This window comes from Antechinus flavipes, chromosome 4 (assembly GCF_016432865.1).
Source record: "Antechinus flavipes isolate AdamAnt ecotype Samford, QLD, Australia chromosome 4, AdamAnt_v2, whole genome shotgun sequence".
Taxonomy (NCBI): Eukaryota; Metazoa; Chordata; class Mammalia; order Dasyuromorphia; family Dasyuridae; genus Antechinus; species Antechinus flavipes.
In genome coordinates, this window is record NC_067401.1 from 335336830 (window position 1) to 335349893 (window position 13064).

Sequence of the window (13064 nt, forward strand, 5' to 3'; positions counted from 1 at the left end):
TCATATAGCATTGAAAGAAATGATTGGCATTAAAGATGAACTTTTACATTAGCAAACCTTCAGGAGCATTCAAAATGTTATACAGTTTTCCAAATGAAATACATGCTGATTATTTCCTAGTCAAGTATAGGTCTACCTCTTTGTCCATGTTCAGTACCTACCCTAAATATAATACATACTAATAGACTGACCTAGTGGGCTATCCCTCCAAGTACATATTATAATCCAGGAAATACACATTTTTCATCTACTTTGTTTTTCTAGTGTGAATTAGTCAAATCAATCTCTTTCACATGACCATGGATTTCATTGAGGAAACATATATGGTGTTCTGAGCTCAATGCAGTTATCACAGTGTCATCTACAAATAGTGTTTGGAGAACCTTGGCATTAATAGGGCATCTCTCTTCTCTTTGAATTCTGTGAACAGCTTCTGTGACATTGGTTAATACCTTAGGTGAGCAAAAATCTTCCTCTTTAATGCCTTGTATAATATTGATAATCAGTGACTCATTGAACAAAGTAATTTCTATGGTTGCTTCTATTTGGGAATCTATATTATTCTTAACATACATGTAGGAGACATCTTGTTTGAGGAGTGCCTTACTATTGTATTTTGTTCTATTGAGTCTCCTAGACATAAAATATCTGAAAACCACTGATCTTTTACTCTTAGGTTTATCTACTTTATGGTCTTGCATATTATCTAGAATTCATCTATTCATCTAAGCTACAACTTGTTCTTTTGTTTAGTTAAAAAAAAGAACAAATAAAATTCAACTCAAGTAAATAACTTTTAAATTTCTTCATTTTTTTCCCTTTCACTAAAAAAGAATATATATGAGATTAGAATTTTACTCTATCAGTATGTGTTTTGGAAAGGGCACTGCACCAATTGTCCAAAGACCAACCTTTCAATCTCTCTAGGCTACTTAACAGCCATGACAATAGGTCAGACAATTAACTTCTGATTCTCAATTTTCTCTTCTGAAATATGATGGGATTGAGATAGATTTCTGAGGTCCTCTCAAACTCTGAAGTTCTCTGATACTAATTAAAATGCTTTTTCAAAAATGAAGTTAATAATAGATACAATACCATTTTACATTCTCTGCACCTCTCAATCATATGATTATTATGGTATTGTCTGCTATAGAAAGTAAAATCTAAAATTTTTCTTGTTTGTTTTCATCAAGAACCTCTTGCATACATATCTTCTAATAAATACCATTTAAAGTTAAAAAGCTGACATATGATAGTTGCTGATATCTTCTTGGTCACTTCTTTTTGAAATGATCTATTCAGTTCTTTTGAAATCTTCCTCTCTTTGAGAAATCTTGATCATCAATCACTGAATTCCTTTAAAGTTACATAACCTCCCTTATGGATTCATCTGTGTAATTTTGATAATGTAGAGTTGCTTCACTACTTCATTTTTTCAAATGCTGCAATGGCATTATACATCTAGTACTGCTGTCACAATCTCAATTTCTTACTGATGAAATGTATCACTGCAAACATCTGTTTCATGGTGTCACGGGATTTTAGAGCTGAGAAGGACCTTAGAGAACATTTAGTCTGATTTCTTTCATCTTATATCAGTTTGTTATCCTTCCAGTTTCATTTATTTATGGTCCCAGAGTAATTTTGATTATCTGATTTTCTATTTCACTTCTCTTTAGGCTTGTTTTATTTAAATCATTTTTCCTACTTTCTAATGTTCCTCCTCAAACCCCTCCCCCCACCAAAAAAAAATCCAAAACCTATTGTTTGCATCATTTATATTTCTTTAAGAAAGTATGTCAAATAACTACTTTGTTTCTTGTCTATTTCAAGAAGCAGCAGATCAGATCATTCAAACAGGAAAAGGCAGAAGTTTCTAGAATCTTAAGTGCTGTCTTCCACTTTCTTCTAATTTAATTTTGATTTTTGATGCCCAAATTATATTTCTGAACAATAACAGGACCCTAGGCAGCAAGAAGTCTGATTGAGTCCTTGAGACTTAAGTTGTATGACTTTGGGTAGATTGATTGACTTTTCTTGGCATAGATGTCTTCATTTACAAAATGGGAATTATGATAATGTTTCTCTTGGATATTAAATTTTCTTCCTATGGTGATTTTAAGAAAAAATTCAATTTAATGTGCAAGTTTTTTTACAGTGTAAATCAATATGTAAACATAAGACAACATTCTAATATGGGGCTGTCTCTTAGATATCTTTTGTCTTCTCTAAGATCTTTCAGCCTTTTTTTCCTGGTATTCCATTACTACTAAAGCTAAGTTCTCTGTAAGTTCTTACTTGTATTCAATAATTTTCCTTTTATTGTAATTTAGTGCTACTCAGAATTTTTCAAAGAAAATAAATTCCTAGTATCACTAAAAGTTATACAATATTGTACTATACTAATGGGTTAGAGGAAATAATAAAGGGAACAAATCAGTATATAAATGCAATACAATAGAATAGTGTTGTATATTTAATAAACCCTTCATCAGACAACAGAAAAACTCAGAAAGCCATACATATTTAGATTTTATATTTATGATTTTACAATATAATCTCAGAAATTTGAACTTGCAAATGATTGACAATGAAAAAGATTCTATAAATTTATACTTAAACCTAATTGACATAATGGATTTACATAACATATTTTTTAAAAGTAGAACAGTATAAGCTAGAAGTGGGATTTTTCTAAAGTAAAATATTATGCCATAGGAGATTTTTGGAACCCTTTTGCATCAACTTGGGTAGAGAAATCAAGTGGACATTATTTATGTTATATTAGATGACCTTTAAGCAACCAGGTGGTATAGTGATAGAGCTCTGGTCCTGGAATCGGAAAGAGTTGAATTCAAATTCAATCCCAGACACTTGATAGCTGTGTAACCCGGACAAGACACTTAATTTCTGTCCTACTTTTGCCCCAGTTTTCTAATCTGTTAAATGGGGATAATGATAGCATTTACCTCTTGTAGTATTTGCGAGAAGAATCAAATGAAGTAATTGTAAAGCACTTAACAGAGTTCCTGAAATTACTTAAATATTCTGGAGATTTGCTAAATCTTTCATTGTTCCCATCACATGAAATATATGTCTATGTATACTCACATATATTCATTCACATGCACATACACACACGCATGCATGTGTGCACACACACATACATATATATGCATACATAAGAAATGTATGTACATATGATATATAAATATTTTAACCTACCATAATGAATAGATGTTTATATAAATAAATCTCTTAAGTAACATTTCAGTAAGAAGATATAAATATAGGGGCAGACATTAAATAATCTTTGATTTAGTGATTTTCATTTCATAATTTTTGATAAAAAAGACTTAGATTAGAAAATCCACGCTGACTTTTTTTTGTCTGTTTTCATTTTTCAGTATGAATGTTACTAATACCAATGAAATATTTACATTATTAATTAAAATAATGGACTTTATTTCCAAAACTCATCAATTATATTAAAATATTTTTTCCTAGTAAGGACTTAAAATGGAAACAAGAACTTTTAAATTCTACAAAACAGGATACATTTTCAAAATGTTTTATAAATGTAAAAAATAAATAGATTTTTACATTGTAGAAATCAGTGACATCAAAAAAAAATTCTCATTTGGGTGGGAATTTGGAGCCATAATTCTTTCAATAAGAAAAACTGCTTAAATTTCAACTAATATTTTCATTTATTTAAAATAAATTAATACTTATTTTATAATTAATGTTTTAAAATAGGTATTTATGTTTAACCTCTTTAAAGTTAAAAATAAAGCCCTAAGTCTAGAATTGGAAGGGACTTCAGAGGCAATTTAGTTCATTCTTCTCATTTTATGGAAGAGGAAACAGAGGCTCATAGAGATTAAGTCCAGTGTCCCACAAATAATGAACATCAGAAACGGGATTTGATATCAAGTACTCTGATTTTTTTTTACATTTATTTGTGCTACCTCATTATACATTATATATAATAATTTTAGGTAACACTTTCTCCTGTCTCTAATTAATCATTCATATGATTGCACGTTTGGTCCCAAAAGGGAAACCACTATATCAGGTCTAAGAGGGATTCTTTAACTCTTTACTGCTAAAACTCTAGGTCAAAAGTCCCTCTTTTAGAGCTTCCTTTAATACTAATCCAATAGATACAGATTAAAGCAAAGGCAGTTACTAAAATAACATAATAAGAATAGTAATTACAAAACATCTTGGAAAATTTCCATGGAAAGAATGAGCAGAAATTTAAAATATACTGATAGCATATTTATTGAGAACATGAATAGCAAGATAATAGGCCTCCAGTATTGTGAGGTCAGTGTTCTTTTCCTTTTACTTTCTCATTGCAACATATCTTTTGGGAGGCTTTCTCAGTTGGATTCCCTGTGTTTATATATATCTAGTTCTCTCTTTAATTCATAGTCAGCTTTCTTTTTGGTTTTAATGATCACCTTCCTTACAAAGTACTAGCTACTCTGTATTTTTACTCCCTCCTACATTCAGCGTCCCCTAGTGGACCTAATTCCTCTGCAAAATGTCATGCTTGATGGGAAGGGAGAATAAACGAGTCCATTCTTTCCCCAAATCTGCATGGCAGCAAACTATACCACATTCTTTATTATTCTTCAATTACTCCCAACTTCTTCCAAAGCTGACTAGTTTACCTTTTTAAAGGCTATATGGCTGTTTTCAATCTTCAGCTAGTCAATGCCAAAGTCTCTAATTTTAGCCAGGAAAATGCCTTCATATTTCCTAAAGAGACTGGAGAGGCAGAGTTGGGAGGTGTATTTTGTACTTGTTTTAATTTATTAGTACCTTGTCTCCTCTGTTATCTTTTCTTTTACTTTCTATGATTATAGCAATGAACTGGAAGCAAGCCTAATAAATGTCTTTTTTATCTTCTCACTTCTCTGGAAAGATTTTTTTTTTTTTTTTAACATACTGTAGACTTAATTTTAGTTTTTGGAACATGAAAATTGACCTGACATCAAATTGTTAAAATTAATTATATTGTTATTTGTATTGTTTACTTTTTGGGGTGGTGGTGGCAGTTGGAGTTAAGTGACTTGCCCAGGATCACTTGGCTAATAAATATCAAGCACCTGAGGCCAGATTTAAACTCAGGTCCTCCTGACTCCAGAGCATCTGATGTTTATCCATCATGCCACTTAGCCGCCCCTGTTGTTTATTTTTTTTAAGTAAATTGAGAATTAGAATATTTCCATTGCCTAAGAATTTCTTAGAATTTCTAAATTTTATTAAACTGCCCTATCTAGCACTGGGACTAAGCCAGGACAAGTTTTTATTTCTCCTCCTTTTGCCTTAGAACTGAACCTGTACCTTCTTGATAATGTTCCCCTACCACCAATGACCCTACTCTCCATTTACCATCTCTTACTGAAAGTAACCTAGAATCTTTTCTCTACTTTATTCCTTATGTTTACTTTCTTTTTCTTATTGGCTAAATTCTTTTATGTGGCATTGTCTTCTTCAATAACAACATGTGCCCTTTGAGAGTGAAGACTATCTTCATCAGTTTCTAGTATATTTTTTGGCACATTGGAAGTGCTTAATTTTTTTTAATTGATTCATACATCAGGCATTTTGTATATTAGTAGAAAGTAGTGTAGGTAAGGAACCATTCTTTTAAAATGTCTTTAGTATAGTTCTGTATTAGTAGAAAATGAACATTTATTCAGTGTCCATAAGTTGTACATTTAAATTATCATTAGCTAACTCCATTGGTCAATTTTTTTTATTAGTTTTGTTTTTTGGTGATTCTTGTTTTTTCTCCATGTCTTATAGTTTAGCTCCTGAATAAGAGCAGAGATAGGTTTGGTTTACAAAGTGAATTTTGTTCATTCCCACCCGCTTTGTACACAAAAAAACCAAAAAAACCAAACAAACAAACTAGTGTTACACTTTATTAAGTTTGTCATTGGGTTCAAAGTAAGATAGATAATACTTTTGGAGTTTTTTTTTGTTATTTTTGTTTTTTTGTTATTATTTGGTCAGGCTATATCTAGAACACTGGGTATGGTTATGGGCATCAGATGATAGAAAGTACTTAGACGAGTTGGAGTGTGTCCAGTCAGAATAGCAAGAGAATTTTCAGTTTAAGGATCTTGTAAAGGAATTGGGCATGTTTAGTCTACTAAGTAATGATGATCATCTTCAATTGTTTGAATATTTGTTATATAAAACACACACACACACACACACACACACACACACACACACACACAACTTTTTCTTATAGAACAGAATTATGAGTAGTTGAAATTTTCCTAACAGTTCTTTTCCAAAAATAGCAATGATTTGCTTCAATTTCTTCTAAATAGATATTTGCAAATAATGTATAGATAGAGTATTGGAGTTGGGACTTAGGAGAAGAGCTGGTTTCAAAATCTGCCTTACTAGTTATGTGGCCATTGGTAACATACTTAACCAATCTGAGTCTCATTTTCCTCATCAGTGTATGATAGAGATGATAGCTGCTGTCTCCAACATTCATAGTACTCATGAGATTCCAGTTAGATAATGGATAAAAGCTTTTACAAATTGTAAAGTGCTAAATAAATGTTAGTTGTTCTTACTTTATTCCCTGAAAATGGCATTAGAAAAGCATGGATCATCTAAAATGGTGACTCATTAAAAGGCTTTAATCTGGCTTTGGGATGTTGTCATATATATACATCAAAATGAGAGTATCCCGTGTTTGGGGAATTTACTTCAAATATAATGAGGGTACATTATGAAGATTTGAGAGAAACTGAAAATTTTACAAGTTTTACTTTCCTTTTCCTCCCTTGATTCCATCCATACTGAGATGAAGTACCAATCGGAGTAAAACTATCAATTTTTTAAATTAAAACCTTCTGTAATTGTTTTACATGATTACACATATATAACCCATATCTTAGTATTTACTATCTCAGGGAGTAGGGAGAGAAAGGATAGAATTTGGAACTCAAAATTAAAAACAAACAAAAAACAAAATAAATGCTTACAGAATTTTTTAAAATATGTAATTGGGAAGGAAAATAAAATTTAAAAAACTGAAGGGAAAAACAACCTTCATATGATGTTTAAAGAGAAATTAGAAAGTAATCATTAAAATAATTTCTAGTTGCCTAACTGGAAGCAATATAAGCGGTTTAGTAAAAATGAACAATTTAAATAGGTTAACTTATAATAATCTCAAAAGTGAGATCTGATAATTCTAAAAATATAACTTCATCAGCAATAAGCAATATTTCTATATTATTAAGAAATTTATAATTGTGCCAAACTTCATGTTAATATTGTTTATTGGATATAAGTATAGGTTCTAAAATACTGCTTTTCACGTACAAATAAGAAATATGTTATTAGCTTATAAAACAATATGCTTACTGAGGAAAGGACTAGTGATTATGACATTTAGATTTAGTAAAAAGAATTAACCTTGACTAATTTTAAAGAGTATCTTTTATATATCTGTATGTATATATGTGTATATATTACATATTTTGTTTTTAAGTTTAAAGTCACATTTTATTTTGCAGCCAAGATGTCAAGAAAGTTAAGCTTACCTACAGAACTGAAGCCTGATTTAGGTAAGTAAAAACAAATTAATTATATAGTATTTAAAATAACCATAATTTGAAAATAGTAAAATAATTGTGATATTTCTTGAAAATGGCATATCCTGTAGTTCTCTCAGGAGCTCTTAGAAGCAGTATTTGTTGGTTGGTAGGGATTTATGGAAAACCTCAGATTTTTGGAATTTCCTGATCCTTTCTTTCTACTCGAGAGATAATAATTCATTTTTTAAAATTATAAATGAAAGTACATAGGACTAAAATCTTTAAAGCTTTTTCATATATTATTATCTAATTGTGCTTCCCTAATTCTATATTTTTGCAGTTGTTACTCTTTTTTTACACCAAATATAGTACTTTACATTTGCCCCCATTAAATATTTTCTTATATTAGTCTAATCCTCCAATTTATTGAGGTATTTTTAGGTTTTGACTTTTTCTTTAATAAGTAAGCTATCCCTCTGAATTTTAGCAATTTGAACGTGCTACCTATGCTTTGTCAATATTGACAAAAATGTTGTCTGGTAAGAGACAAAAACAAATTTGCAGTGTACTCTGCTAGAGATGTTTCAATTGCATCATCTTGATGAATTAATGACAGCATTTTGGGTATGGTCATTCATTCATTCAATTCTAAGTCTACTTAACTGAGTTATCATATAATCAATTAACCATTTAATACCTACTTTGTCTTAGGAGATCTTGTTCTAATCACTGGAGATACAAATAAAATGAATGAAATAATTACTATTTAAAACGAGTTTACTTTCTAAAGGGGGCAATAACAGTTTCACATACAAGTATATAGAGAGCAAATTTAAAAAAGGCTAAATACAAATCAATAAGGAAGTAGTTAAACACAAGGTGATTTGAGAAGGACCATACTTAGCACTTTAAAGGTTCAGAAAAGTCTTTATGTAAAAGGTCTTATTTGAACTGACTTGAAGAAAGAGAGATTCAGTAGCGTTAAGGAGGGAGTACTTTTCAGACACAAAGGAAAGCCTGGGCAAAGTTATGGAGAAAGGAAAGGAATGATTTGTGTGTGAACAACAGAGAGAAGAAAAACTGGCTAGTTTGTCAAGGGCAGAAATGTCTAATGAGGCTAGGAAAAAAATGATTTAGACAAGATTGTTTTGAAGGGTTTTAAAAGCCAAACCTCTCCTTTTTTTTTGTCCTCAGAGTTGGCAAAAGTAACTTTGATTTGCTGAACTCCAATTCTCTGGAATTGTCTTAATATAAACATATGTATTAATATAAATATTGACACTAATTATATATGTATGTTTATATAATTTACATGTAAATATAATATAAATATTAAAATAAAAATATATAAAACAAGAAAAAAAGAATCTTTAGTAATTGAGAAAACCAAGTATTCCTCTATTGCTATTTAGTTCACTGACTGGATACTATATTTATCTGACTAGAAGACTTTACTAACCATTTTTATGGGCTTGCCATAAAATTCTACGTGCAATTTAGTCAATAAACATTCTCCATATACTGGGTTTTTCTTGGGTAGCTTCAAAATAGAGAATGGGCATGGAGGAGAGATGTTACATAGGTAAAATATACAGGACTTGGCAACAGATTGAATAGGGAGAAGAGAGAATAATTGTGGATGATGCCTAAGTTGTGAGAATGGGGGGATGTTTTTGCCCTCAGGAAAATTAGGTATAAAGACAAGTTCAGTTTGGTATATGTTTATTTACATGATATATATTTAATTAAGATGTCTATGAGACATCCAGTTAGAGATGACTAAAAGGCGGTTGGAGATAGCCTATGGATTGGGAAAGAAGTTAGGACTGAACAAGCAGATCTGAAAGTCAGATAAGAATGCTAGTTAGGTTTTTGGTTTGTTTTTTTTTTTTGGTTTGTTTTTTTTTTGGTTTGTTTTTTGGGGTTTTTTTTTTTTTTTTTTTGATCAATAAGTGGGAAATATGTGGATAATGATAAGATCTAGGGTATGATGACCCTCCCCTATATTTACCTTTGCATTAAAGCTACCAAGTTACAAAATGAGTTAGTTTTAAGTTCTTAATCAATTCTTCCTAAAGTTTACCTCTTTATAATCTACAACAAATGTTGGCCTACAAAGTGACCAAATGTCTCATGAAATTGTATTTTTTTACCCCATAAAAGAGTGATAAAAAGCAAAACTTCTATTTAAATCTAAAAGAAGAACCAAAAAGCCAGCTTTATATTATTTAATTTTCCCTCTCTTTTCTGATTTCCAGAAATAGGGATAATGAGAATATTAATACTGATAGATTTAGTTCTGCTAATGTCTTCTGTGTCATTGGACAGGAATAGTAAATCTCTGCAAATGCTATCAAAACACTCTATGTGTTGACTCCCTCTATTAGAATGTGAGGTACTTGGGGCAGCTAGATGGCACAGTGAATATAATTCCATTTCTTGAGTCAGGGAGACCTAAGTTCAAATCTGACCTCAGACACTTAACACTTAAAAATCACTTAACCCCAATTGCCTCACAAATACAAATAAAAGAAAAAACAGAATATGAACTCCTTAAGACCAAGATTCTTGCTTTTCTGTTTGTTCATTGAGTTCTTTGCACAAAATGAGTTACTCAATAACTTTTTTCATGTATTCATTTAGTATACTAACAGCTAAGTTAATATTTGTCAATTATTTAAAGTGCATCCTTATATGACATTCTATCATATAACAGAGGCTACAGAACTAAAAGCCAATTTATATTTTTCTCATTTTCATGGGTTGCTATGCTACTAAGTGCTCTCAGCTACTGGTGAGCCTCTTTTTATATAAATGGACCAGTGCTTTGATAGTAAAAAATCAATTGGATGCACTATATTAACTTTTTTTTTTCTAATAATATATAATCTTCCAGAGCTTGTACTCTACTGGAAAAGCCTTCAAGTAACTTTCACATAGAAATGAGATGTCAAAATAAGAATAAAAGACTTTAAAATAAGAAGCATAAAATGTCTTTTTTTTCTTTTTTGTCACATAAAGTATATGTTCCAGTCCTGAAAAATAAATGTCTCCAGTAAAACATGTACACTTAAGTTTATGGATCAATCTATTATATATAGTAAATAGAAATTATTAGAATTTGATTGTTTGCTTTGTGTTCTAAAATAATATTTCCTTTCTAAGATTTAAATAGGAGATAAGACAACTATAAAATAATCATGCTTCAGAGTATATATGCCAAGACTGCAGTTTTTTAAAAATCTCAAAGAAGGAAAAATTAATATTTAGTGGTTGGCATCAGAGAAAGCTTCTAAAGTTATGTTCCCAAGTGACAGGAACTGTTTTTTATCTATGCCTATCTCAAATACATTGCAAATAGATGTTTGTTGATTTATAATTTGATACAATTTAAGACAACTAATATTTATTAAGTCCCTGTTATTAGCAAATAGCATGCTTGGTGTTGAAGATACAAAAACCAAAAAGTGAATCAGTTTCTGCCTTTAGGCTCTTGCAGCCCACTAGAGTGAAACAATAGGCACTCTGATTCAAGTAATTTTGAGGGGGAAGGAGATTTGATATTTGGAGGAGCAGAAAACCTTTTGCTCATTGGTGGTAGTAAACTGAGATGAGCCGAGAAAGTGTTTAAAGCCTGGAAGAGAGCCAGGACAAAGACACAGAGATGGAAATATCACACTTAGGGAATTAGCAAGTTGGACAGTTTGGCTTGAAATCATGAGAGGAAATTGAGTTAAATGGGTTTTTTAAATACATTTGAGAAAGATTGCGAAAAGTTTCAAGTGCCAGAAAGGGTAATGTTTTATCCTTAAGGAAAAATTATGGTCTTTTTGAGCAGGGGACTTACATGGTCATATTAACATGTGTAAGTCTATCAGTCTGAGAATTATATGGAAGATGCTTTACAAAGTGTGTGAGAGCAGAGGCAAGGAGACCCACAGCCAGGAGGCTATTGTAATAGTCCAGGTGAATAATGAAGGAGATGAAAACAGAAGATTTTGTGGGACATAGACTCAGCAAGAGTTAACAGTTTGATTGGATATGGGGGTGGATTAGAAAGCAAAGCACTGAGGACGATTCTAAGATTGGGAATATGAGGTAACTACATGGATGGTATTCCCTTAACTGGGAGCTGATCACGAGTCTTATTATGTACAAATTTGATAGGGATTTAGAGCAGGTTATCCAAGCAAAGTTATTTAATGAAACCAAGCAGGTATTGAATAAATAATCAAAATAAATGAAAAACATTAAATTGTGTGGGTAAACTAATTTTCACTTGTAATGAAATTAATTTTAAGGGATGAGTTCATGCAAAGATATCTGCCATTTTCTTACTTGTTTCATTTATGTGGAACAAATTTCTGTTTGTTATAGATATAAAAGACAATTCCTTCAGTCGGTCACGGAGTTCAAGTGTAACTAGTATTGATAAAGAATCCCGAGAAGCAATTTCAGCTCTTCATTTCTGTGAAACTTATACACGAAAGACTGATTCTTCACCTTCCCCATGTTTATGGGTTGGGACTACTTTAGGTACAGTGCTTGTCATTGCACTGAACATTCCTCCAAGTGGTGAACAAAGACTCCTTCAGCCAGTGATTGTGTCTCCAAGTGGTAAGTATTTCTGATGAATATATTTAAAACCCATGTAGGTTTCCAATGTTGTATTGTAAATAGGAAGCTTTCATTATTATTATTTTCATAAATCAGTTGATCCCAAGATTTGGCGCATTTAGTCATTTTTTCTATAGTGGCACAGAACATGAAAATAGATTTTGCAAACTTTTTAAAAATGAATGTTAGCTAAAATTAGTATTATTGGGTGGAAATGAGAGAATAAGTGTTTTAGGACAGAATAATATAACAAGTTCTGTTATTTAAAGCAAAAGTATAAATAATTGGCAAAACAAAAACGACATTGTTGACTATTCTAAGCTTGCTTTTTATAAAGCATGTGAAGTCTTAAAAGAATTTTTTCCCCTTAGAGTATGAGAAAAATATAATTCAAAATTATTGATATAAGAAAACAAAAAAAAATCATGTATGAGTCATTTTCTATGCATATACTATGCCATCATTCATCATTCAAAATTTATCTCTTAAAATTATCAGAATTACTTAATCTTCCACATCATTCAGAGTGCAAATATATTTTTAAAAATGAGTCTTTAAAATAGTCATGAATAATTGCTCTAGGAAGAAAATCAATTTTAGAATAAATTAAATTAATTAAAAATTAAATATTGGTATGGTATATAATATCATTTCGAACTTAATATATTTCACTTAATTAAGTTGCTCCTAGTTTCATTTGATTGGCAAAACCTCTGTGAGCTTCAGAAGGCATTGAATAAAAGTTGTTAGAAAAGAAAACAGGTATCTTTTTGAAAGGTTAGATGGGAATACTAAATTCATTCCACATGTATTTGGAGGCAAATTTAAGGATATTGCCAAAATTATTGTATCATATTT

General features: G+C 30.8%; 1 protein-coding gene across 1 annotated transcript in view; it reads left to right on the forward strand.

The window, feature by feature from the left end:
• The window catches only part of STXBP5 (syntaxin binding protein 5), a 199145-nt gene that overhangs the window by 169344 nt on the left and 16737 nt on the right, over positions 1-13064 (forward strand). The window contains exons 22-23 of the mRNA XM_051996743.1: positions 7569-7619; positions 11967-12206. Of these exons, the coding sequence (XP_051852703.1) occupies positions 7569-7619; positions 11967-12206 (291 nt within the window). The remainder of the gene's footprint in view (positions 1-7568; positions 7620-11966; positions 12207-13064) is intronic.